General features: G+C 46.9%; 2 protein-coding genes across 5 annotated transcripts in view; one reads left to right on the top strand and one right to left on the bottom strand.

The window, feature by feature from the left end:
- RELB (RELB proto-oncogene, NF-kB subunit) overlaps nt 1-6344 on the bottom strand; it is a gene marked incomplete at its 3' end in the record, with an annotated part of 31139 nt that extends 24795 nt beyond the window's left edge. The window contains exons 1-3 of one of the 3 annotated variants that reach the window (XM_082231087.1): nt 6208-6344; nt 3933-4227; nt 4-60 (exon numbers count right to left, since the gene is read on the bottom strand). In XM_082231087.1, the coding sequence (XP_082087213.1) occupies nt 4-60; nt 3933-4098 (223 nt within the window). In that variant the 5' untranslated portion in view covers nt 4099-4227; nt 6208-6344. Of the gene's footprint in view, nt 1-3; nt 61-2433; nt 2642-3932; nt 4228-6207 lie in introns of those variants that run through there. The other 2 variants (XM_082231088.1, XM_082231089.1) reach the window with 2 other exon arrangements.
- An 83-nt stretch (nt 6345-6427) lies between these two features.
- The window catches only part of CLPTM1 (CLPTM1 regulator of GABA type A receptor forward trafficking), a 30913-nt gene continuing 12023 nt past the window's right edge, over nt 6428-25317 (top strand). Inside the window, exons 1-5 of one of the 2 annotated variants that reach the window (XM_082231085.1) lie at nt 6428-6543; nt 12258-12376; nt 22095-22218; nt 22958-23116; nt 24396-24513. In XM_082231085.1, coding sequence (XP_082087211.1) covers nt 6484-6543; nt 12258-12376; nt 22095-22218; nt 22958-23116; nt 24396-24513 — 580 coding nt within the window. In that variant the 5' untranslated portion in view covers nt 6428-6483. Of the gene's footprint in view, nt 6544-6670; nt 6804-12257; nt 12377-22094; nt 22219-22957; nt 23117-24395; nt 24514-25317 lie in introns of those variants that run through there. The other variant, XM_082231086.1, reaches the window with a different exon arrangement.

Genomic DNA, 25317 nt, shown 5'->3' with positions numbered 1-25317 from the left:
TACCAGCCGTCTCTGCCGTGGGCTGCATGATGGACAAACTGGAAGCTGGGAGGGAGGAGCCTGTGAAGACAAACAATGTGTTGGGAAGAAGCATTCTACCATAATTTCCAGGCCGTGTCCACCAAGAAAGTGTTCAAAACCAGGGGAGACCAATGGAGGCAGCCCACTATTAGAGAAGGCCAAGGGCAATCAGCAATGTTTAAATGCAGACCTCATTTGAAACAACCCACGATGCCCCAGATGCGGTGTCGCTCCAGGGCATCGTGGGAAATTCAACATGGCATCTTCAAGCCACTCAGCATAGTCCCATAGACTATATGGGATTGGCAGAAATGACTGGCAGAATCCGAGACCAGGGAAAAGAGACGGCGGAAGAAGATTGGAATAAATTTAAGAACTATCTTAAGAAACATTGTAAAATTAATGAGTGTTAAAATGATGCAGCTTTAGAAAGTAAGTGGATTACAGCTGTAAAGATTAAGTTAAAAGAAAAGAAAGGTTAACAATTAGATAAAATTAAGGGTGAGGATTTGCTGAACTAAATATCTGAAACTGGAATGCAGAAAGGGGAGGTATGAGGAGGTCGGTGAAGTAAGCTTTAAGAAAATAAGGATTTGAAATTATATTTGTTTTTTCTTGTTTGTGTTTGTTTGTATTGTTGTGTTTGATTATATAATTTGTGAAACTTTAATAAATATCTTATAAAAAAAGAGGTTATGAAGCTAAAGGCGATGTACACAGCATGCATTCAAAGCACACTGCTTTCTCCCAAGCAATCATGGGAACTGTAGTTCACCCCTCCCCTCGCAGAGCTGTAACTCCCAGTACCCTTAACAAAGTACAGTTGTCATCTTCATTGATTTATTAATCACCTTGTAACTTAATGATGCGTTCTTACTGCCCCAGAATTCTTCCAAGCTACAGATATATCGTCTACTGCACCATTCACCTTCTAGGGCCAAATATCTACCCTTTGCTTTAATAATAAGCATAAGAAAATGATGGCAAGCGCTGCTTGATCAGGCTAATGTTCTCACAACAACAGTGGAGACAGAAACGTCCATATTTTGTTCACTTTCCCATTTCACTGCCATACAGCGTATAGTTTCTAAGAGCATGCCACCTCCAAGGGATCTCCAAACACCAATGGCTAGGGTCTTACACATTTAAGTTGCAGATAGGGGACGTGGGTGGCGCTGTGGGTTAAACTACAGAGCCTAGGACTTGCCGATCAGAAGGTTGGCGCTTCGAATCCCTGCGACGGGGTGAGCTCCCGTTGCTCGGTCCCTGCTCCTGCCAACCTAGCAGTTCGAAGGCACACCAGTGCGAGTAGATAAATAGGTACTGCTCTGGCAGGAAGGTAAACGGTGTTTCCGTGTGCTGCTCTGGTTCGCCAGAAGCGGCTTAGTCATGCTGGCCACATGACCCGGAAGCTGTACGCCGGCTCCCTCGGCCAATAAAGCGAGATGAGCGCCGCAACCCCAGAGTCGGCCACGACTGGACCTAATGGTCAGGGGTCCCTTTACCTTTAGTATCAAGATGCATTTTCTACTTTAAAACACCTCATAAGAAATCTGAGCGATTTGAAGAAATCTGCAAAGCCGCTAGCCCATTTAAAAAAAGGGGGGGGAATCCTACTAGTCTACCTGTCTACATATACCTAAGCTTTCTCAACATTTTGTTGTCTGGTTACCTGGAGACAATTTTTGCTCACCACAGGCGACCAGGGAGACATGAGCCCATTTGCAAGACGGGATGATGATCAAAAAGTCTTTAAAAACAGAGCCACCAGCTTGGCACTAAAGGGTCAAACTTTCTAAAACCAAATTCACAGAGCAGGAAACATCTGCTTCAAAACGCTGGAGAAAGCAAATAAAATTGATTTTACTTGCCCCCAAACACACACTCATGCCCCTTCACCTGCCAGTGTAAGAAACCTCCCTGCCCCTTTAACTTAAGGAGTTTCTTGTGTGAAGTGGCCCCCTGCCTTTTTAGAAAAGGGATGTCCCCAGGATGGCCACATGGCTAGAGAATGGACCAAGAGAACCCAAACACGCCCGCTCCTTTTAAGTGCAGGACTGAAATACAGAAATCAGCAAGCGAAGCTTATCAGAGTGTGGAAATCAGCAGGCAGCAAGATTTCGAACTGTGCTGATCAAAGCCAGAGGAAAAGCAGGGAAACCCATCCCAAATACCCCCCCCCCCGGAACCCACAAGCAGAATCCGTGCAACTCTCCCCCCGCCTCCTGCGGTTTCCGGCATTTACAGGCACAGCAGAGAGACAGTGACTCTTTCCTGCTGTCCCCAGGCCTCCCAGCGACCCAGTCTGTTGCCTAGACAATAACACAGTGCCCCCAACCCCTGGGCCGGTATCTGAAAAGCCACACACGCCCTCTCTCCCCTACAACTCATTTCACTCCAGCTGCCCCATACCTAGAGCTGGGGAAGAGTGCATCTCTTTCCTCTGCCAGAGAGGCAATCGCAGCGGCTCCCGTCTCACTCCAGGCCTCTTCATAACCTGGCCCTGAGCTCCATTCCCCCCTCGGTCAGCCCTCAAGCCCCAATTTCTCTCTGTCTGCCTGTCTATTTTTATTATTTTTTTAAGCTTTGAGGGTTCTTGGAATTCCCCTGCTCTGCCGGCTGCTGCTTCCTGATTGGCTGCTGGCTGTCATGAAGTCATGCTCAATGGAACGGGAAAGCCCCCAGCCTGGCGGTAAAGGGCAGGATCTACTCTCAGGCGTGGAAAAAAAAAACCCAAAACGCAGCAAAAAACAGACACAACAACCAAGAACCGAGAAAGGCAAAGCAAACAGGCATTCCCTTGTACTTAGTAAGGCAACAGGTGCTAGGCTAAGCGGGGGTGAAGACTTGGTTTCCTACACTTGTTTTCTCTTTCTCGCTCCGGGCAGGATCAGGCCTGCATGCACACCCAGTTGTTCCGCTTCCAGAGGTGGCCAGGCAGATGCTTCTCTGGAAAGGTCACGAGCAAGCAGGCCACGAAGGAAAAACAGCCTTCCCCTTAGCACCTGTTGCTCCAAGGTAGACTTTCTCTGCAGCTGGAGGTTCCATTTAGCTGCCCTGGCTTACCAATGTGCATCCCGAAACCTGCCCTCCATAAATTCCGACAACTAAGCCTTTCCAAAAAGCAAGTCAGCCTCGACACACAGGTGAATTCTACAAGATAACAAGCTGGGTGACAAATAACTTCCTAACACCAGTCCTGAGCCTACTTGCTAACTAGCTCCTAGTAATAGGAGAAGAAGAAAATAATTCTAACCCATCAATTCTTTCCACTCCTAACTTTATAAACGTCTGCTGTGTACCCCCCCCCCTCACCTGCTTTTAAGGCTATTGTTAAAGGTTGTTTTATAATACTTAAAAACAATGGCTTGGAAGCAATGAAGCTGCATGCTAAACCGATAAGAAAATAAAGCAGCCTCTTTTTCACCTGTGTCTTGCGGAGGAGCCCGACGGTCTGCAAAAACACAGAGACCAAACTGTTCCCCCCCCCCAACACTGCTGGGACTCCATATCCCATCAGCCCCAGTCACCATGGCAAATAGTCCTGGATGATGGGATCTGGAGTCCAAGAACATCTGGAGCGCCACAGGTTTCCTATTCCTGCCGTAAATGAAGTTCTTGCAAGGGTGCAGGTGTTTCCCTCCATCCTCTGAAAAGCTTCACCTGTGCTAATAAATGCTGGTCCTTTAAATAGTTGGCAACTCAGTGTGGAGATACTGAACGGTTGCTAAACAATCCCTACTCACAGATCGGAATTATCCGTGGTACCTAAACATGCACCAGGAAGAGTGGGAAAGATCCCAATTTTTTGTTTGCTTGTTTCCCCCTCTTTCATCACAGAAGTATGACAGGGAGTTTCTCTTAACTTCAGCAAGAAATTGAACCCTGTAGGGAGTTCAGCAGCCCCTTACCCAGCTCTCCTTTTAGCTGTGTGCCTTCTCCAAACTGCCCCAACTCCTCAAGGCAAGGCTGAGGTTGGAAGAGTTCTCCCTGGGCAAATTTGCATCCTCCTTCTCCTGCAGCATCTTTCCCCCCAGCACCAGGTTCAGCTTTCGGTTTCGGGGCTTCCAGGCTCATTTCTTTTGAAGAGGAAAGGGATGGGGGGGAATCAGGAAGGATTTCCAATTCCAGGAAAAGAAAGGGCTGTCATGACCGGAACACACAGCCCCTTTCCCCTCCTTGGTCTTTTGGCACCGGAAGCTCCCACTTTCAAAAAAAAAAGAAAGAAAGAAAAAAGTTATTGGCCAAGCCGTTCAGCCATGTGGTTTCAAGAAACACAAACTGCCAGAAAGAGAGCACTGTGACCGGAGCTCAACTTGATGGTCCACATTTGACTTTAACATCTGTCCACGGAGGCTGGTTCATCAGAGTGAATGGGGCACCTGCCCCCCCCAGCCCTCCCTTGCCTGCCTTCCTATGGAGGGAGAATAATAATAAAAATAAAAATAAAAAATTTTATTTATATCCCGCCCTCCCCAGCCGAAGCCGGGCTCAGGGCGGCTAACAACAATAAAACAATACAAAAGTACAGCACAAACAACACTCTAAAATCATCGTCTTCATCATCCTTATCCACAAACACCATAGATTTAAAGCACATCCGCAACAACAATCCTGGGAACTGTAGCTTACCCTTCACAGAGCATCAATTCCCAGTAAAGGTAAAGGGACACCCTGTTTTTCTATATGCCTGTTGTATTTGTCCATGGAGTTTTCTTGGCAGGGATACTGGAGTGGAAGAGAAGGCTCCCTGGAAAAGACCCAGATGTTGGGAAAGATGGAGGGCACAAGGAGAAGGGGACGACAGAGGACAAGATGGTTGGATAGTGTTCTGGAAGCTACCAGCATGAGTCTGACCAAACTGCGGGAGGCAGTGGAAGACAGGAGTGCCTGGCGTGCTCTGGTCCATGGGGTCACGAAGAGGCGGACATGACTAAACAACAACAACAAAGGGACCCCTGACCATTAGGTCCAGTCATGACTGACTCTGGGGTTGCGGCACTCATCTCGTTTTACTGGCCGAGGGAGCCGGTGTACAGCTTCCAGGTCATGTGGCCAGCATGACTAAGCCGCTTCTGGCGAACCAGAGCAGTGCACGGAAAGGCCGTTTACCTTCCCGCCAGAGTGGTACCTATTTATCTACTTGCACTTTGATGTGCTTTTGAACTGCTAGGTTGGCAGGAGCAGGGACCGAGCAACAGGAGCTCACCCCGTCGCGGGGATTCAAACCGCCGACCTTCTGATCGGCAAGTCCTAGGCTCTGTGCGCCACCCACGTCCTCAATTCCCAGTACCTGTAACCAAACTACAATTCCCAGGATTCTTGTTTTAAATGTATGATGTGTGATGATATGTTGAGGTGCTTTTCATCTGCTTCAGTATTTTAACTTCTGCATGTTTTAAAGTATGGTTGTATTTCCCCCCTTATTTTATTGCTTTATCTTTTTGTAAAACACTTGGAGGTTGTTGTTTTTATTACAATCAAGCAGTGTGTAAGATTTATGAAATACAGTAAACTAATATTAATAGCCTCATGAGCATGAACCAACATGAATGCACAATGAATAGCATGTCTGGATAGGGCCCTAATAGTAGATTCTGCCCATTGATACCATAACTTACTAAAGAATATTGTCCTATCTATTGTTCTCAAATGCAAACAAACAAAACACAATAATCCTTTGAAATGCAAAGCATACTGTAAAGCTGTAAAAAGAGAAAGAAATGAATTTTTCCCACTTTCTACTGTTTCAGTCAATATTTGGAAAGAGATTTGAACGCTGCCCCATTGTGGTTGTGAGTTCTGAAGATATGGTGGTTATTTTGGACTAACTTATTTTTTTTAAAGGGAATGATTATTTTCATGAATTAGGGAGCATGCCACCATTTGGTACAGCCAATTTCAGATTATTTCATCTGGCGTAATCTGCGGTGGGTTTCCTTCTCTTGAATCCTTATTATTATTGTAAATTATGAAGAGCATTTATACGCTGTTTTACAATGGCCTTCAGGGATACAAGCCCGACCAAAAAAAAAAAAACCAACACTGAAAAACACAACATATAGTCATTCAATCATTCGGAAAATCTTATCTATGGGGGAAAAGCGAAGAGTTATGCAACACCTTAAATGCGAATTTATTATTTCGCAAACTATGGCACGTTGTTAGCATTTAGCTTCCCCTCACATGTAAGTATGCAACATGTGGTAAAGATGCAAAAAGCGGGAGGCGGCAGCAGCAGCAGCAGTTAATTCGGATTAATTCCTCCGGGGTCAACAAACCAGGATCTGCCTCCCTCGCAGGCACTCGGCACTCCCCTGCTGCGGAGCCGCTCGCGAATATACGGTAACCAGACGGAGTTTAGAGGGGAGGAGGTCACGTGGGCCAGAGAGGGCGGGCGGGAGCAAAGCGGGACTTAGAGGGAACTCTCGCGAGAGCTGCACCAGGCAACGGCGCAGCAAGATGGCGGCGCCGGAGACGGAGGTGGTGGCGGCGGCGGGTCCCGCGTCCGGCCCTGAACAGGTAGCGGCCGCAGAGCCCCTTTCTCCGTCGCCCCCCTCGCGGGAGCTGCCGCTCCGCGGCTCTCCTTTCCCTGCGGGGGGGCAGTTGCCCCTCCCGCCGCCCTCCTTTTGCCCCTCCCGCGGGCGAGGAGAGGGGGGGTTAGGTCCCCTCATGCCCCAACCCCGCCCCTCTCGCCGGTCACGTGACGCCCTTCTCCCTACCCCAGAACAAAAATAATAATTGGCCTCCAGGGGCGATTGCCCACCATGCCCCTTCTCCAGGTCAGCTCCTTTTCTTATTTATCTCACTCATATATATATCTGCTGTTTTTTTATTTATTATTATCGCCTGCATTTTTCCTCCCAAGACGCCAGGGGTGGGGTTGTTTTTTGGGGTAGGTTGGGGAGGAGGGGTCCACACACGCCCAGCCCCCGTTTTATTCTCAGCCGGGCTCAGAGCCGGGCTTATGGCACGAGTGAGCAAGGATCGCAACCCTGTGGTTATAGCACGCCCTCCGCCTGCAGAGAGTCCCCAAGTTCAGGCTCTGGCACCTCCAGGTAGGTCTGGGAAATGCACCTGCCCCGAGACCTCGGAGAGGTGCTGCCAGCCCGTGTAGGCGGTACTGAGCTGCATGGGCCAGTGGTCCGACCAGGCGCAAGTCGGCTTCTGAAAGGGCCCCTCTCAACCTTGAGGGTCGCCAGATGTTCTTGAACTACAGCTCCCCATCAGCCCTGACGGCCACGTCGCCTAGGAAAGATGGGATTTGTAGTCCGACAACGTCAGGCACCCAAGGTGGAGGAAGGCTGCTCTGAAGTGGTAAAAATCACTCCCGGTGCGTTTGGTAACCCGAATCAAGTCAGGTTCATTTATAATCCGCTTTTCCTTTAAGGAGACAAAGTGGCATGTGTGGTTCTTGCAAATATGGAGTTTTACCTTCGCAACAGCTCTGTGAGGTAGGTTAGGTTAAGCAGTAGCTACTGGCCCTGAATTCCTGAAGGAGTCTCATAGCCTAGTGTGGATGGCAACTTAAATATAGAAAGGGTAAAAACATAGCAAGACGACATTCCAACTCAGACACTTAGTCCATCAGCTCAGTATTCTTTATACTGACAGGCTGTAGAGTCGCAGACAGGACTCTTTCCTAGAAGCTACAGAGTGAAACTGGACCTGCATACAAATCCCCAGAATATGAGTCTAGGTTTCATCATGCTGTATAGTTGCGCAAGTGGCAGTTTCTACCCTGCATCTTGCCACACTTCTATACCTGAAAGGTGTATAAATCCTTAATTCTTGGGGACCTGGTTCACCTGTAGTTTCATTGGTTGTATATATTTGCTTCAGGAAGGAAGTTTTTGCCACTCGTCAGGCACAATTTGTAGTAAAACGGGTTGCCCAAATTGCCTCATAGAAACCATGCAGTGAACTTTATGATTAAATGAGGAGTCACCCATTTGTCTCTCGGTTCAATGTCCCACACTAGCCACTCCTTCCTTCTTGGATGTGTCACGCAGTGTTGCTTCAGCCTCAACACCCCACTTCTCTTGGGTACACCTCCACCCTTTTGATCTGGCATCCATCTTGTTCCCTTGACTTAGAAATTCTCGCCTGACTCTGTCCCTTGTTAGATAGATCTGATTTCTCAGGTGTATGCCAAGGAATCACTTTCATCTCAATGTCCCCCTCTGGGTAGTTATCTTTCTGCTCCTAATTGGTCTCAATAGCAAATTGCTCCTGCCTTTATCCCCCATAAATAACCAACAAGTTCTGACCCAGATAGCTCTCTTGGCCCTTGCCCCCCATCCTTTATGACAGTCTACATTTCTCACTGTGTTCTGCTTTTCTTGGCTGGTTTCCTCTCTTGTCTCCAACTGACTTTCATGTTTCTTCCAATTTCAGACCATGGTTCCTCTTCCCCAATCTCCTTGACTGTACTGTCAAAAGCTTTTTGACACTCTGTTTTCTCCATCTAGGCTAAGAGTTCACCTGCCATTCCTTTCAACATCACTAATTTCAGAGCTTCCTACTTCAGGAATTGTTTCTCTTTTTTGAGGAATTTGTCTTTGGATTCCCTACTAAGGAACTGATTTTTCCCCCTCCTCTGTCCTCCTCCTAAGTTAAATTTCCCATCTGATTCATATAGCTTTCTGTATGCAGCATGCAGTTAGCTTTTTCATCTGTTAGATGCTTCCCCTTAACTGCATCTAATCTGCTTTTGCAGGTATTGTCCTCTTTTATCTGTAAGGAGAGACTTTTCCCACAAACAAGCACCTGGCTTTCATGGGGAAACTTGACATCATGATCTCTCCTCTCCCCAATTGTCTGTTGATTCTGTGAATATTACACACAGTCTGACCAAAAGTTGTCTCATTCTAGACAGCAGTGCGCTCTCATATACTACCTATTCTAGATGAAACAGCTTATTTTTCCCCTGTATGGAGTCTCATCTCACTCAAAGTCAGTAATTCCTGCACAGATTGCTGTGACACATTTGTGTTCTGTGAGATGTAATAAATAAATAGAATCGTTATAATTTGCCATCAGCTCAAAGCACTCAGCCCATAGTGCCTGCTGGGTACCTGCGTGATTCTTTGCTCTACCCTTACTTACATCCACTCCTTCCTGGAGAAGGACATTTGTGGCCCAGCTCAGAATTGGATGTGATTGGATCATTCAGTTGCTCCTGATGCAGAGATGAAGGGAGTCTGTCCGTTGCATCTCTGTGTGAGTTACTGCTCTGAGCTTACATTGAGAACAAGCACTTGTAGAACAGTGACTTGTCTCAAACACAGGTGAGCTCTTCCAAGTGTGGGAAATTCTTAACACTTTCATTTTCTGAAAGCAAACCACTTCAGGTGTGTCTCCAATTATAATTTAGGGAAGTAAGCTCTAGCTATCAGAAGCTTAGTAACAGTGCTCAGAGTGTTGTTGGCTGCAGGTGCTTGGGGTGAGAGAATGGGGGGGCACGGGAATTCCCATTCCACACCTTGTTTTTCCACCGTTTGCTGGGAAACAGCCCACACAGGGCCCGCAACCCTTTTGTTTGGCTGCCATCCATGTGTTAAAAGCAGTGTTACCTTTTAGTGTCCTCCCCACCCCTCACCTTGGGATTCCCCAGGTACATTTACCACTTGGATCATTCTTGCTACTTCCCTTTTATCCCCACCCTCTTTTACCATCTAGATTTTTTACATAATATCCTTGTGATGAAATCTGTCACACATAATCTGCCATTTTAAATAAATGATCTAAAAATAAACTTGAATCCAGAATCAAAGCCTTAATTCTCTCAACAATGTTGAATGTGGATGAAGAGGCTCATATTTTGGCCCTCAACCATTATTTTCCTGAAAGGAGATTGAATCATAGAATTGTAGAGTTGGAAGGGAACCCAAGGGTCATCTAGTCCAAACACCTGCAATACAGGAATTGTTTTTTTAAAAGCAGATCTTATTTATTAATTTTTCACAAAGAAAAAAGATATGCAAATTTTAACATAAACCATGTTACTTTATCAGTTGACTTTCTGTCCTCCCCTTCCATGGTCTCCATATTTACCCTTAAATTCTACATATTTCACCTATACTATTCAATACATTAAATTTAACCTATTTATCTTATTCACACTGTTGCTCATATTTCAAACCCTGCTCGTTTTTTTCATCTTGCTATAGTTGTTCTTTAAATACTCAATAACAATACAGGAATCTTTTGCCCAACATGGATTGGGGTACTTTAAGAGTGAAGAACTGAGATGATAATTTGATTTGTTTTTAAATTCAAATGTAGTACCGAAAAGAATTTGCTGGCTTAAATATTCACTTAATGTCATGGGCTTACTTTACTGACCCTGCGTGCCTGTAGGGAGAGACTGGGAACATGAATTGAGTTTCTCATCTGAAAAATTGGATTAATAGTGATGAGGTGCTTTTCTTCTGGGCAAATTTGAATAACATAAATCATGTATGCCTTTCCCTCAGATCAGATCCTAATAAGAAATAGTGATTATGTGTTTCCCCCTAAGTACTCAAGGAACTTTGCATATGTTGTTTCAGTAATTCTTAGAACAACTCTGTAAGATAAGCTAGTGAAAACTGGTTGGGGCTAGTATATAGATTGACAAGTTGCTTTTAACACAAGCCTTAATTAAAAGGTCCTACATAAATTTAGCAGCGATGAAGTAAGAGGGCAAATTCTTTTTTTGCATCAGCAGCTGATTAAAAATTAGGTTCTGGACCATAGGAGAGTAACTGCATAGTTTTTATAGCGGAGGTTAATAAACAATGGGATCTGGTACTATTTAACATTTTTAAATGATCCTGTAGTCAAGTCTGCAGATTATTGGTTGCTTTTTATGTGGCGCTTGCCTGCATTTAGTTGAACCCCAACTTTCTAAATACAATGAAATAAATAACAATTGATGAATGACCAGAATAGGAAAAATCCAAGCAGCCTGCAGAGAGTCCCAAAAGCGTCTCTGCAACTAGGTAAATAGGAATGAAATGACAAATGAGATTTTCTCTTAAGTGAATGTAAAGTGAGGCACCCACAGGTCGAAAATCTTAACCACATAAAAACATGGGGTATCTAAAGTGTCTGTGACTATTAATATATCTTGGGGGAGGGGGTCATTGTTGATAACTTAATGAAAATGTCAACAGGGTGAGGTTGTGGTAAAATAGCAAACTCAAGAATGGATGGGGAACAAAATAGCCACTGCTTAATGCCCTCCTATAAAAAGATGCTGAGCCCCCCTTTGGAATATTGCATACAGTTCTCTCTCTCTCTCTCTCTCTCTCTCTCTCTCTCTCTCACACACACACACACACACACACACACACACACAAAATCTCAAAAGACATATTGGAGAAATGGAAGAAGTGCAGGTAAGGAAAGCCAAAATGATCACGGGGTTGACAGGCCTTTGTCAAAATTATTTGTGGCTTCCTTGTTCAGAAAAACAATGGGGCAATGAGAGATGTTTATGAATGGGGAAGGGGGAGGACAGATAAATTTTCCTTCCCATCCCGTAATACTAAAACTAAATGGTAGATGAAATAGATGGTAGTCAATTCAGGACAGATGAAAAAAAACACAGGGCAGAATTAACTTATAACAGGCAAGGACTGAAGACTTTTAAAAATTCAAGCAGACATTTCAACCAAAGTTTAATTTTATAGTTTAACTTTCTACTTTTTGTACTGTATCCTTGCCAACCTCGTAGTGATAACTATAGTTAAGCAGTATATAAATTGTTTGAATACAAAGAAAATAAAAATAATACTCTAATTCATGGCCTGCTTGCAGCTTCCTGGAAGCATCTGCCTGGCTGCTGCCAGAAACGTTGATGGGCTCGACGGCCTTGATGCAGCTGGGCTCTCCTTACCCTGTTGCCGTTATCCTATATTTCAGATGGCAGACCAAGGCTGAAGGGTGGCGCCTTACGAACTTACGGCTGAGTTGAGATTTGAAATGGGGGTTATTAAAACCAGATTTCAAGCGCTCCTCCACCGTGCCATCCCAGCTCATTGGTGTACAGCACTTTGCATCTAATTAAAAATCTTGTTTTCCGAGAAGCTGAACTCATTCCTGTCCCAAGAGGAGAGGGGCGGTTTCATGCTTCCGCATAAGTGTCTCTTTTTTTTAAAAAAAAGTCACAAAGTTTGACCCTCTTGGCTTCTTATGACAAATGGCTTTTGCTGATTTCCATCTTCCCGTTTTTCTCCCCACCTTTATAGCAAGTGACCAGCAATGGAACTGCAGCGGGAGGTGAAGCGGTTGCTGAGACCCAGCAGCAGAACCAACCCCAACAGCAAGCTCCAAATGCTTGGCAGGTCATCAAAGGAGTCTTGTTCAGGTGAGATCTCGACTGCTCTAGAACTGCCGCGTTGTCATCCTGTGTGTGTGTGTATATATATATATCACACTAGAGGGTAGGGTGTGTATGTGTATTTGGTATTTGTCCTTAAATCACTTGCGCTTGGATTTACATGTCCTGGGTCAAGTTCCTGTACTATGAAAGCAGCCAATGCCCACTGTTTTCATGCATCTGCAGGGCGAAACCCACAATAACTGGTGTTTCTATACGGCTTCAATGTAGCCCAAGCACTTTTTGATATTTTAAATTTTAAAATATTTGTATACTGATTTTCCAGCAGCGGTGCTGCGCTCAAAGCAGCTCACAGTAACAACAAAAGCATTAAAAAATAGCAAACATTTCAACCGGTCATAATCCTATTGAAAACACAAGAGCATACAAAGCAAAAGCAAACACATTCAGCAGACAATACGAACTCATAATGAACTCAAATGATCAGAAACGGCTTCTGAGCACCAGCCCTGTGCCAACAGACATGCTCTTTCTTTGCAAAGATGATCTCAGCCATTCTTGCGACACCCCAGACACCCACACTGCGAGTTGGTGAGGGGATACAGTGGTACCTCGGGTTAAGTACTTAATTCGTTCCAGAGGTCCATTCTTAACCTGAAACTGTTCTTAACCTGAAACAGACTTTAGCTAATGGGGCCTCCTGCTTCTGCCACGCCGCCGGAGCACAATTTCTGTTCTTATCCTGAAGCAAAGTTCTTAACCTGAAGCACTATTTCTGGGTTAGCGGAGTCTGTAACCTGAAGCATATGTAACCCGAGGTACCACTGTAGTGGCTTGACTGTGGCCGTCCAGTTAAATTTATGAAAGAGGTGGTATTTGAACTAGGGGCTTATACTGACTCCTGTCTTGGCGTCCTAGGCACACTGTCTCAACAGCATAGCACTAAATGACCAACCTAAAGCCTGTTTCTCCAAGGTGAGCTGAAGTGCCTCTGCCTCTCACCTTCAGCTCAGATCCTCTGAATACCCAAGGAGCATCCTGCACTGGGAGCACCCTTTGGTGCACGGTAAACCAGTATTCCTCCACCTCCCCGGATCACCTTGGAGCTAGAAAAGGGAAGTGGAGCCGTGTGGGTTTTGCTCTGTGCCAGCAGGGCTTCTGAGCTCAGAGAGCACCCATCATTGCGTGCAGAGACAGAGCGACCAATGTGCCTAAGGAGTGCAGGGAGGCAGAGCAATCTGATGTGCCTCCGCTCCCCCTCCTGGCTTTTCAGGCGCAAGCTGAAGCATGGGGTGCAGAGGTCCATCACCTTCACTCTAGGTTTATAGGCTCAGGGCTTATTTTCTGCTCTTGGCCTGGAGCTGAAAAGAAGGAATGGATTTTTCTCTGAGCCTGCTCTGCATTCCGGACATAGGAACCTAGGGAGCTGCCTTATACCGAGTCAGACCCGTGGTCCATTTAGCTCAGTATTGTCTGCACTGGCAGGCAGATTCCCAAGCTATTCAGACGGGGTTCTCTCCCAGCCATACCTGAAGATGTTGGGGATTGAGCCCAGAACCTTCTGCATGCAAAGCAGGTGCTCTACCACTGAACTGCACTTTCCCCCTTAATAAAAGGGGCACCTTGTCCTTTGGAAGGTGTGTGTTTGGTGGGGGGGGGGAGGTGTCCTTTTTGGTTAGTTAGAATTTGCCAGCCCCTGGTCCGAATGGTTCCTCTTAAAACTGCAGCTGTAGGCTTGCATGATTGAATTCTCCACCATGCAAGAAACATTCCCTACAGATCAATGTAACAGCAATAAAACTAACATGCTGGGACGTCAGCTACGCTAGACCAGACCTCTGTCATCTTCTTCACTGCTCTTCTGTATGGAGGACAATAAGCAGCTTCCCTCCACCTGCAGTTTGAAGTAGCACATTGAAGAAACAGGCTTTACGTGCTGTTTCATGAGACCTAAGAGCCATGGCTTTATGTCCTTGTGAACATGGCGGTGGTCTTCCTCCAAGTGATTAGTATGTAGGTAGTCGCTTGTATACCATTGGTCCACCCAGCTCAGTATTTGTCTCCCTCCCGACTGGGAGAAAAAAAAATAAAAGCTCCCATGTGAGAGCAGGGAGGATCTTCTACTTTCTGTGTGAGACAAGGGTTAAGAACTACCTTCGAGAGAGTAGGATTGTGTTTTCTCTTTCCCTGTTTTTGTTTTTATTTAGATTAGTTTATATTTCCGTAAAAAAAGCTTTAATAAAATCTTATTTTAAAAAAAGAATTTGTCTACACCAGCCTTCTTCTGCTTAGCAATGTGAGAGAGCCAGTGTGGTGTAGTGGTTAAGAGCGGTAGATTCGTAATCTGGGGAACCGGGTTCGCGTCTCCGCTCCTCCACATGCAGCTGCTGGGTGACCTTGGGCTAGTCACACTTCTCTGAAGTCTCTCAGCCCCACTCACCTCACAGAGTGTTTGTTGTGGGGGAGGAAGGGAAAGGAGATTGTTAGCCGCTTTGAGACTCCTTCGGGTAGTGATAAAGCGGGATATCAGATCCAAACTCCTCCTCCTCCTCCTCTTCCTCCTCTTCTTCTTCTTCTTCTAGCACCCTCCAAATGTTTGGGGCTAGAACTCCAATGCTGGCTGTAGCCCAAACCCACATCAGGGTTTGTACATCTACAAATTGGAGAGCCATAAGTGGTGCAGCAGTTAAGAGTGTTGAACCTAGGACTCAGGAGTCTAGGGTTCGAATCCCCACTCAGCCATGAAGCTCACTGGGTGACCTTGGACCAGTCACGGCCTCTCAGCCTGGCTTACCTCACAGGATTATTGTGGGGAATTGAATGAGGAGAGGGAGAACCATATACGCCAACTCTGATCTCCTTGGAAAAAAAGGCTAGATACAAACGGTGTGACGCGGCAGCTAAAAAAGCCAATGCAATTCTGGGCTGCATCAATAGGAGTATAGCATCTAGATCAAGGGAAGTAATAGTGCCACTGTATTCTGCTCTGGTCAGACCTCACCTGGAGTACTGTGTCCAGTTCTGGGCACCACAGTTCAAGAAGGACACTGACAAACTGGAACGTGTCCAGAGGAGGGCAACCAAAATGGTCAAAGGCCTGGAAACGATGCCTTATGAGGAACGGCTAAGGGAGCTGGGCATGTTTAGCCTGCAGAAGAGGAGGTTAAGGGGTGATATGATAGCCATGTTCAAATATATAAAAGGATGCCACATAGAGGAGGGAGAAAGGTTGCTTTCTGCTGCTCCAGAGAAGCGGACACGGAGCAATGGATCCAAACTACAAGAAAGAAGATTCCACCTAAACATTGGGAAGAACTTCCTGACAGTAAGAGCTGTTTGACAGTGGAATTTGCTGCCAAGGAGTGTGGTGGAGTCTTCTCTTTTGGAGGTTTTTAAGCAGAGGCTTGACAACCATATGTCAGGAGTGCTCTGATGGTGTTTCCTGCTTGGCAGGACTCGATGGCCCTTGTGGTCTCTTCCAACTCTATGATTCTATGAAATAATAAAATATATGGCAAGGAAGGCAAGTGAAGCCTGTCAGGGGCTGTCTGGGATTTCAGCCAGCGTCTTTTACTGCTCTCTTTAGAAATGCGAGGGCTTGAACCTTGAACCTTCTGCATGTGAAGCAGCTGAGAGTCCTTCCCCTTTCTAGAAGGAAGGGAGTGCGTGGGGCCAGCCTATAGGCCTGTGCCAAAGTGTGTTCAGTAAAGTATTAAGCTGATTGCTACCCTAATTAACATATAAGTTAAGCACCTCTTCTCTACGTTTTGGCGGCATCTTTCCAGGGCAGAGGTCCGTCCCCATAAGGCTTTTAAGAGCCAGCTCTTTTGTCACTTGGGATCTCGATAGTTTGGTTTATGGATGAGACTGCGGAGAGAAATGTCTGTGCTTTGACGTCTGCGTTTTGTGTGAGTCAATGCAACCAGACCCTGATGCAAAGTGAGGCGCTGGGCTTCAGGAAGGAAGTGCCTGGCGGTGGCAGGGTCCTTCCCAAAGCTGGGAAAGCACAGACTAGGCTTTGGGAAGGAGGAGGGAGGACTCTAGGATCCTGTCAGGGCCCTTATGTCTCCTTCCCAAAACCCAGTGCAGCGTCAAATGTTGCTGAGGGCCTCTCTAAAAAGGCTTTGAGGGCCACAAGTGGCCCTTGGGTTGCGTGTTGAACCACCCTGGTCCAGAAGTTGCTGGACCACAGCTCCAGTCATCAAGCAGGTGCCTTCCCTGTACTCGTTTTGGCGCCTGCTAAAAATGTTCTCGTTTAGACTTGCCCACCCAAACACTTAAGAAAGTTGAGCTACGTTATTTATTTATTTATTTATTTATTTATCATAGAATTTTGCAATATAAACAATAATCCAGCAACATTCCACATTTAACGTTCAGTTAAACAACTTGGGACTTCTCCTCCCTCCAGGGATTCTCAAAAATTTCAATTTGTATTCTGATCACTCCATGCCTTCACTTCTTCCCAAAAGAAGACTAGCCACTATCCTGAAAAGCTGAGGTGATTTTAGTCTGTTTTAGCATTTAAAATATGGTTGTGAACAGTCAAGTGGTGTATAATTTTTATGAAATACAGTGGTGCCCCGCAAGACGAATGCCTCGCAAGACGGAAAACTCGCTAGACGAAAGAGTTTTCCGTTTTGGAGGTGCTTCGCAAAACGAATCTCCTATGGGCTTGCTTCGCAAGACGAAAATGTCTTGCGAGTTCCTGCGGGGTTTTTTTCCTCCCCCCCTTTTTCTAAGCCGCTAAACCGCTTATCAGCTGATCCGATAAGCCGCTAATAGCGCTAATCCTCTAATCCGTCAATGGGCTTGCTTCGCAAGACGAAAAAACCGCTAGAGGAAGAGAATCACGGAACGGATTCTTTTCGTCTTGCGAGGCACCACTGTAGATAAATAACCATTTCCGACCTTTGGCTGGGCTGCCTGGGGCTGATGGGTGTTCGAGACTAACACCCTCTGGAGAACCACAGCCTCCCCATCCCCAGCATAGGAGAAGTTGTGGCATGCATTGTAATACTGAGCTTATTGACTCAGAGGGGCTCCCCGTCAATATCAGTGGGCCTTACTGCTGTAAGTAAGCCTGCAGCCTTCGACTTGCAGGGAGAGGTCTTCCTAGCCTTCCAAAGGTCTCTCTCTGGGTTTTATCAAAGGCTTCGTCCTCTTCATGCTTCTCAAGCTTGAGAGCACAGAAGCGTGGTTGTGTTTGCTCCACTATTCTGCTTTAGCGTGTGGATCAATGACACTCCTTAATACGTGTGTGGTGGCCTCTTGGGGTTTTTGTGGCTTGTGGGGATGAGGCCTACTGATCTTTTTCAGGGTTGTGGTTCTCTCTTGCTGGTCGTGGTGTTGGTTGGTTCCCCATCTGGCCTCTCCTTTATGGTACTCCGGGAGTGCACAGAGCTTGAAGCATGAGAAAAAGTTGCAGCTGGTATGGGAATCAAAGCAAATAGAGAGCAGTAGCTTCAGCCAGGCAAAGGGCCTTCTTGGTAGTGTGCCCTCCCTATGGAACACCCTGCCTTCAGATGCCAAGAAGATAAAGAATTACACAACTTTTAGAAGACATCTGAAGGCAGCCCTGTATCGGGAGGTTTATAATGCTGGACGTTTTATGTTTTTAGATATGCTGTAAGCCGCCCAAGGCCAGTGCTAGAAATCCCCTGGGCACCAGGCACATTTTGCACCTAGCATGGATCCAATTGTAAACATGCAGAGATCTCTGGGCACCAGGATGGCAACTGACATCTCTATCGTGCTGACAATATACACAATTAATTTTCAGCTTTGTAATCCAAGGGGGCGGCACCTAAACATTCCATTGTGGCACCTAGACATTCCATTGTGGTGGCCGTAACCTAGGTTTGAGGTGCCATTTAATGAGTAGCTTAGGTATCCTAGTTTCTAACACTGTTCACGGGACGAGTAATGGTTCCAGAGGGCTCTGAGATAAGTTGGTCGGGTAGGGCGGAGTTGACTAAATTGAGTAATGCTGTTTCAGATACTGCTCCTTTCGTAGCACTCGCCATCTAGCCACTTGCCCAACAAAATCGGCCCACGAATAGCATTAGCAGGAGCCAACCTTTTCTAACGCATTCAGATGTCCCCTTGAGAGCAGGGTGACCAGGTGGGATAGAGAAAGCAGAGAGAGTTTGTGCCATTTCCAAAGCCATTATTGCTTGGGATGCTATATTGGCTCTTTGAGCTGTGTCAGCAAAACGTTTTGGCATCTGTTCAGTGCCAGCTGAGCGATGAACTTCCGTATGATTAGAACGGTTAAAACATTTCCATTTATTAATGCAAATCAGATTGGAACAGGCTCGGCGCTGGCGTGTTCTCCCTCTTCCAGAAATGGGCAAATGCTGCAGTAATGCACTTCCAAAATTGTGGGTATGCAAAAAAAAATATAATCATCTTTACTTGGCAAGGCCCCCACCCCACCCCGGCTGCTGAAATTGATCCAGAACATTGCTTTGAAGTTGAACGAAATAATCCACCCTTCATTGGGCTCAGCATTTTCCAGATGGTTGTGGCCCGTTTTAAGTGGGGAGCCTTGGAGGAAGTCGCAGAATAGAATAAACGATTCCATTCTTTTAGTCTGGTAATTCAGAACTGTTGACAACCAAGGAAAACAGGCTTTCCACAGGCATTGCTGCCCCTCCTGCCACACATTTCTTGGTGAGTCACCTGTGGCAAAAAAGGAAGTAAAAAAGGATCCGATTTTTGTAAAGCTTCCCTGCCGAATCACCCAGCAAGGGCAAATCTGAAGCAGAAACGGCTTAGCTAATTAACCTCCTGGCTTAAAACTGATTGATTGTCCGGCTAGATTTGTGTGTGTTTATGCACTGTGAAAGCTCCTGAAGGATATTTGACAGGGGCGGTGGGGAAGATCTTGAAGGAAGGTGACATTGCCTCTTGGGTGCGTGAATTTTAAATTAAGAGATACCGGTCCTTGTCTGGAGAAGAGCAAGGAATCTGCACCCCCCCCATTAGATTTGGGAAGCTGGCAACACTATCTGGCCCTCCTAGGTTTGTGAGTTACACAGATGATTCATGAGGCAGCGGAAGCCAGCGGTGCTGTGGTTCTGTCTTCCCAGTTGGCTGGTTATCTTCAGCTATAATTTTAAACACACTAGCCTGCGAATGCCGGAAGAGACGTGCGTAGCTTCTCTGCAGAACCAGACGTGCTTATATATGCAAGGCAGGGCGCCAGGGCAGGGGTCTGGGTCTCTGAGGTCCATACATTCCGAAGCAAGCGTACCTGAGAAGTAGAATAAGCCGGTTGTGCAAGATGATGGACTTGCCTCGTTAACCGTGTTGTGTGTGTGGTTTTAATTGACTGTCCATGAATTCAGTAGAGCTTCTGCCAGTCTCTAGTACACTCCACCATACAGGTAGCATATTCTCAGTATACAGAAGCGCAGAGTGCCTTTTTCAGAATGACGCCACATGGCCATGTTTTGTGCATGGATTGCTACAATTGCATGCACATACCACAAGTTCATCTAAATCAGGGCTGGTGGACATGCAGCCCAGAGGGCAGATTTGACCCCCCAGACTCCCCAAATCATACCCACCTACCCCACACCTGATGCATGGGGTGGGTGGATGGAAGAGACTCAACTGCACAAAACCGGATTGAACAAAACCGCATCATCTAATGCATGGGGAGTTCACTCCTGCTTGGTCACCTTGCCAGCCAATGTTGCCAAGTGGGTGGAACTGCCCACCTGTCAATCATATGACATCATGAGGCCAAACAGTTAGAAGGTGGGCAATCCCACCCACCTTTGATAGAGTTGGCCTGCTGGGTGGGGAGAGGAAGATCTGGTCCACTGGGCCAAAAAGGTTTCCCATCCCTTATATAAATGATCTGCAGTAAACCCAAAAGTTATTCTGATGGGCGGGCGGTATAGGCATAAGAAAGAAAGAAAAAAATGAGTAAATCCTCCGCCAAAGAAAAGTGAGGTTTCAAAGGGAGCCAACATGTATTTAAATTCCCACTCAGCTGGGAAGCTCTCTGAGTGACCTTGGGCCATTTTCTACCTTCCAGCCTCACCTTCACGGGGTGGCCGTCTGAGGATTAAATGCAAGGAAACAAAACATTGTTGCACTCCAAGTTCCTTGGAGGGGGAAGGCAGGATACAAAAGTAATTATTGCTTTTAAGGATGATGATGATGATGTTGTATTATTAGACTGCTTGCCAATCCTCAACACAGCAAGTGCTGAAACAGATACAGTGGTATATTGGGTTACGAACCTAATTCGTTCCGGAGGTCCGTTCTTAACCTGAACCCATTCTTAACCTGAGGCATGCTTTCGCTAATGGGGCCGCCCGCTGCTACAGTGCCCCTGGCACGCGATTTCTATTCTCATCCTGGGGCAAAGTTTGTACAGTGGTGCCCCGCAAGACGGAAAACCCGCTAGACGAAAGGGTTTTCCATTTTTGAGCTGCTTCGCAAGACGAATTTCCTTATGGGCTTGCTTCGCAAGACGAAAACGTCTTGCGAGTGTTCCAATTTTTCCCCGCTCCCCCTCCCCTTTTTCTAAGCCGCTAATAGCCTTTTAGCCGCTAAGCCTTTAATAGCCGCTAAACCGCTAATAGCGCTAATCTGCTAAGCCGCTAATAGGGTTGCTTCGCAAGACGAAAAAACCGCTAGACGAAGAGACTCGCGGAACGGATTATTTTCGTCTTGCGAAGCACCACCGTACTACTTCCAGCTTAGCAGAGTTTGTAACCCGAGGTGTTTGTAACCCGAGGTACCACTGTATTACAAAGTTGATTTGGAGGCAACTTAAAAGCGACAGCAGGTGCTCAATGCGGAGCTTTTGTTTCCTTTGAGTTGGGGCAGTGGCAGTGCATGCTCTTTGTGCGCACGTGTGTATTATTCACACAAAGCCCCGGACTAATATCTTTGCATGTAAAATAATAACAGTGAAGAAGGTGCACATCAGGAGGGGCGGTGCTGCCCTAGCATGCCACATTCCGTTCTGCTGATGGTATCTCTCCGCTGCCTCCCCAAAGGATATTGCAGAAGCAGAGTTAGCTCAGATGGTAGCATTGAAGCAAGGAGTCTAATAGAAAGGGACACGGGGAGGGGGGGCTAGGGTTTAAATAAGAACGGGCAAGGGCAGGAGGGAGGGAAGCCTGAGCTTCTCCTTTTCACCAATTTGACACAGTGTAAACACAGTTTGCACTGTGTCAAAAACTGTATGGGACGTGGGTGGCACTGTGGGTTAAACCACAGAGCCTAGGACTTGCCGATCAGAAGGTCGGTGGTTTGAATCCCCACGACGGGGTGAGCTCCCGTTGCTCGGTCCCTGCTCCTGCCAACCTAGCAGTTTGAAAGCACGTCAAAGGGCAAGTAGATAAATAGGTACCGCTCCGGCGGGAAGGTAAACGGCGTTTCCGTGCGCTGCTCTGTTTCGCCAGAAGCGGCTTAGTCATGCTGGCCACATGACCCGGAAGCTGTACACCGGCTCCCTTGGCCAATAAAGTGAGATGAGTGCCGCAACCCCAGAGTCGGTCACGACTGGACCTAATGGTCAGGGGTCCCTTTACCCTTTACCTTATGGCCCCTGTGAACAAGCAGAGTTATGATATTTGACAAATCTTCGGGAAGCTTCTTTTTAATGTTGAGGCTGTTAGCAATTTCTTTGTGCAGTAGCTGCCTCTAGAAGGAACGGCCAGCTTATAAGTGCATCTTGTATTGATTCTCTACTTTTCTCTCTCTCCCCCCCCCAAAGGATCTTTATCATTTGGGCCATCAGCAGTTGGTTCCGTCGTGGGCCGGCACCACAGGATCCAACCACCACTGGCGGAGCACCCAGGGCGCCCAGCCGCAATCTCTTTCCTAAAGACACTTTAATGGTAAGTGTGACCCGGAACTTGGGTTAGCTGGGCCCCAAAGTTTGCAAAGTGTAAACAAGTATGCGCCCAGTATGTAAAAGTACAATTACGCGCCTGTATGATCTGGATAAAATTTTTGCAGCCTGTCGAACTGCAGCCTGCAGAAATCACAGAAGCTGAGCAGATTTGCAGAATCTCTCTCATTCTGTGTATTGTGTTCTGCCAGTTTTACTGTACTGCATAAATTTTTTATTGAAGCTTTTTTGACGCGACAAAATTTTTAAAGGGGGAAAAGAGACAAAAGAAAAGAAAGAGGGCTTCCGATTCTTCGTCTGTCAATTACATAAAAGAATTATTCAAAACATTTGCTCCACGGCATCATCTGTTAGTTTTACCGTATTGCATCTTTTGTTCTGTCACCACCACTGGAAGTCTTGCACAGCAGCTCATCTGCCACCTGAAAATTGAGCAGGCATTGCCCACGTGCTTTTCAGTGTACCTTTGCAGCCATGAGGGTGGCTGGAAACTTGCTTTTTCTCCTGGATGGAAGCTGTGATTCCTGGGTAGCCGATTCCCCCCCCCCCCTGCACTGCTGAGGGATCGCAGTAAATGCATAGCCCTGATCATCATAAACAGTAAAGAAGCCTGGGTCTATTCCTTTATTATAAGGGACGCGGGTGGCGCTGTGGGTTAAACCTTTATTGCAGCCCATGATATAGGCTTCCCTGCCTCAAATAATGCTCTTCTCTTCTCCCTGCAGGATCTTCATGTCTATATATCAGAGCATGAGCACTTTACAGATTTCAACGCTACCTCCGCGTTGTTTTGGGAGCAGCGGGATCTTGTCTACGGGGACTGGACCAGTGGCGAGAATTCCGACGGGTGCTATGAACACTACGGAGAGTTAGATATTCCGGAGGTGCGTGAGCAACGCATGTCACTGGCCAGCTGTTCTCCAGCTGCACTCAAGCCAAGCCCCCTGCTGCAGACCTCACTTTTCTCCCTACTTGTCTGCAGTGGGCTGCCTGTACTTAAGGGGACTCTCCATCTCCAGACTCCAAAAGCAAAACTCCTTTAAGAAATACATTGCCTGGACTGGACTAGGAAGCATCTCCTCTTCCATGCTAGAGGCAATAGTTCCTCTACGTTAACAAGAGATTATAGAGCTAAGAGGGACGCGGGTGGCGCTGTGGGTTAAACCACAGAGCCTAGGGCTTGCCAATCAGAAGGTCGGCAGTTCAATTCCCCGTGACAAGGTGAGCTCCTGTTGCTCGGTCCCTGTTTCTGCCAACCTAGCAGCTCGAAAGCACGAAGTGCAAGTAGATAAATAGGTACCGCTTCAGTGGGAAAGTAAACGGCATTTCCGTGCGCTGCTCTGGTTCGCCAGAAGTGGCTTAGTCATGCTGGCCACATGACCTGGAAGCTGTACGCCGGCTCCCTCGGCCAATAAAGTGAGATGAGCGCCGCAACCCCAGAGTCGTCCACGACTGGACCTAATGGTCAGGGGTCCCTTTACCTTTACCTATAGAGCTAAGAGAGAGAGACTGCTGTGACCCACTGCCTGAATGTCCAGTACTGATTTAAACGCCATTAGTGGTGATGATCCTTTATGAATGCAAATAGGGGCATCACTCCATTCTAGCACCTCAGAAGTCTTAACCAAGCCCCTAGCCCAAGTGTGGGGAAACCTTATGCCTGCCACATGTTATAAACTACAAGTCCCATCAGGCCCAGGAGCCGTGGCCAAGGAGGATGGGAGTTGTAGTTCTGGAACAACTGGAGCACCAGAGGTTCCCCACATCTGACTGGCTCTGGCAATTTGGATGGTGAAGCCCTCTTGGAAGTCAAGGAAACAGGACGGGTCTGGGGGAAGCTTTCTGTCTTTGGCCTTTTAAAATGCTAGGTGCTCAGAGAAGGCTTGGAAGGGCTAGGGGGGCAAAGCGGGGAAGGAAGGAGACACCAAAGCTACTGTTTGAGGATCCTTAACATTAGGAGGGAGCTTGTGTTTTTATATTTTGCTGGAAGCCTCCCAGAGTGCCTGCAGCAACCCAGTCAGGGTTCATGGGCAACATAAAACTATTAGTATTAGCCCAACAGCTGTGGCTTCCTTGCTGTGTTGCGTTCCCCGCCCCCCGCCCCAATGTTTCAGTAAAATGGATGAGGCCAGTAGTCCTATTGCGTTGGTTGTTTTTTTCCAGAGCGTTCAGCACAACGGCTCCATGTACATCCACGTGTATTTTACGAAGAGCGGGTTCCACCCCGATCCGAAACAGAAGAACCTGTACAGGCGACTCGCCACGGTCCACACGTCTCGAAGTAAGCCTTCCCCCCGTCCCTCTCTTTTTGCCGGGAATCTGCAGCCGATGGTTGTGGGTAGAGATGTCTGCACTCAGCACTGTTCTCCCCCCTTCCCCCAGGGCACCTAGTTCCTCGCCTTCTTGTCACATCCTGCCACTTGCCCCACTGAGGCCCCCATTCCCAATTCCAGTAAGTGATGCATTTCCTCTCTCTCTCTCTCTCATCTCTCTCTCTCTCTTTCTTTCCCTCCAACCATCCTGGAGCGATGATAGGGACTTGAGTGCTACTGGGGCTGCCTTGTCCTTTATGTGGCTGATGCATTTCTGTGCAGTCAACACGGTGATGTTTGACGGGGAACTGCAAACCTGCAAACATCTTTGGTAGCCACTTGCTAGGAAGCTGCAGCGAGTTGCAGATTCCCAGTGCATATTTGCTGTGATAATGGATTGGGGGGGGTGTCCCTCTCCCCATGCCGGAATTCAGTATGGTTCGTGATGTGTGTTCTCTCATATTCGAGCACGCATTTCAGTATATTTTCGTTCAGTGGTTGGAGCCCTATGGAAATGCCGCTGGCTTTCAGCAAAGCAGAGTGTGTGTGTGTGTGTGTGTGTGTGTGTGTGTGTGTGTTGTAACATCTGGAAAAGGCATGGGGGTATTTGAACCCATGAGCAAGAGCCTATATTCTGCGGGGGCAATTCTTACTGGAACTTTCCAAATCTTGTATAAATTCAAGTGCTAAGTGCAGCACTGAACATGTTCCGTACCCCTAAAAGTCTGCATCTGAAAACCGGAAATTCTGAGCTCAGAGTTAGTTTTACAGGT

The sequence above is a fragment of the Podarcis vaucheri genome (assembly GCF_965113315.1).
Source record: "Podarcis vaucheri genome assembly, chromosome: 7".
Taxonomy (NCBI): Eukaryota; Metazoa; Chordata; class Lepidosauria; order Squamata; family Lacertidae; genus Podarcis; species Podarcis vaucheri.
Note: the sequence above shows the minus strand (reverse complement) of the source record. Positions and strands in the feature narration are given on the sequence as shown.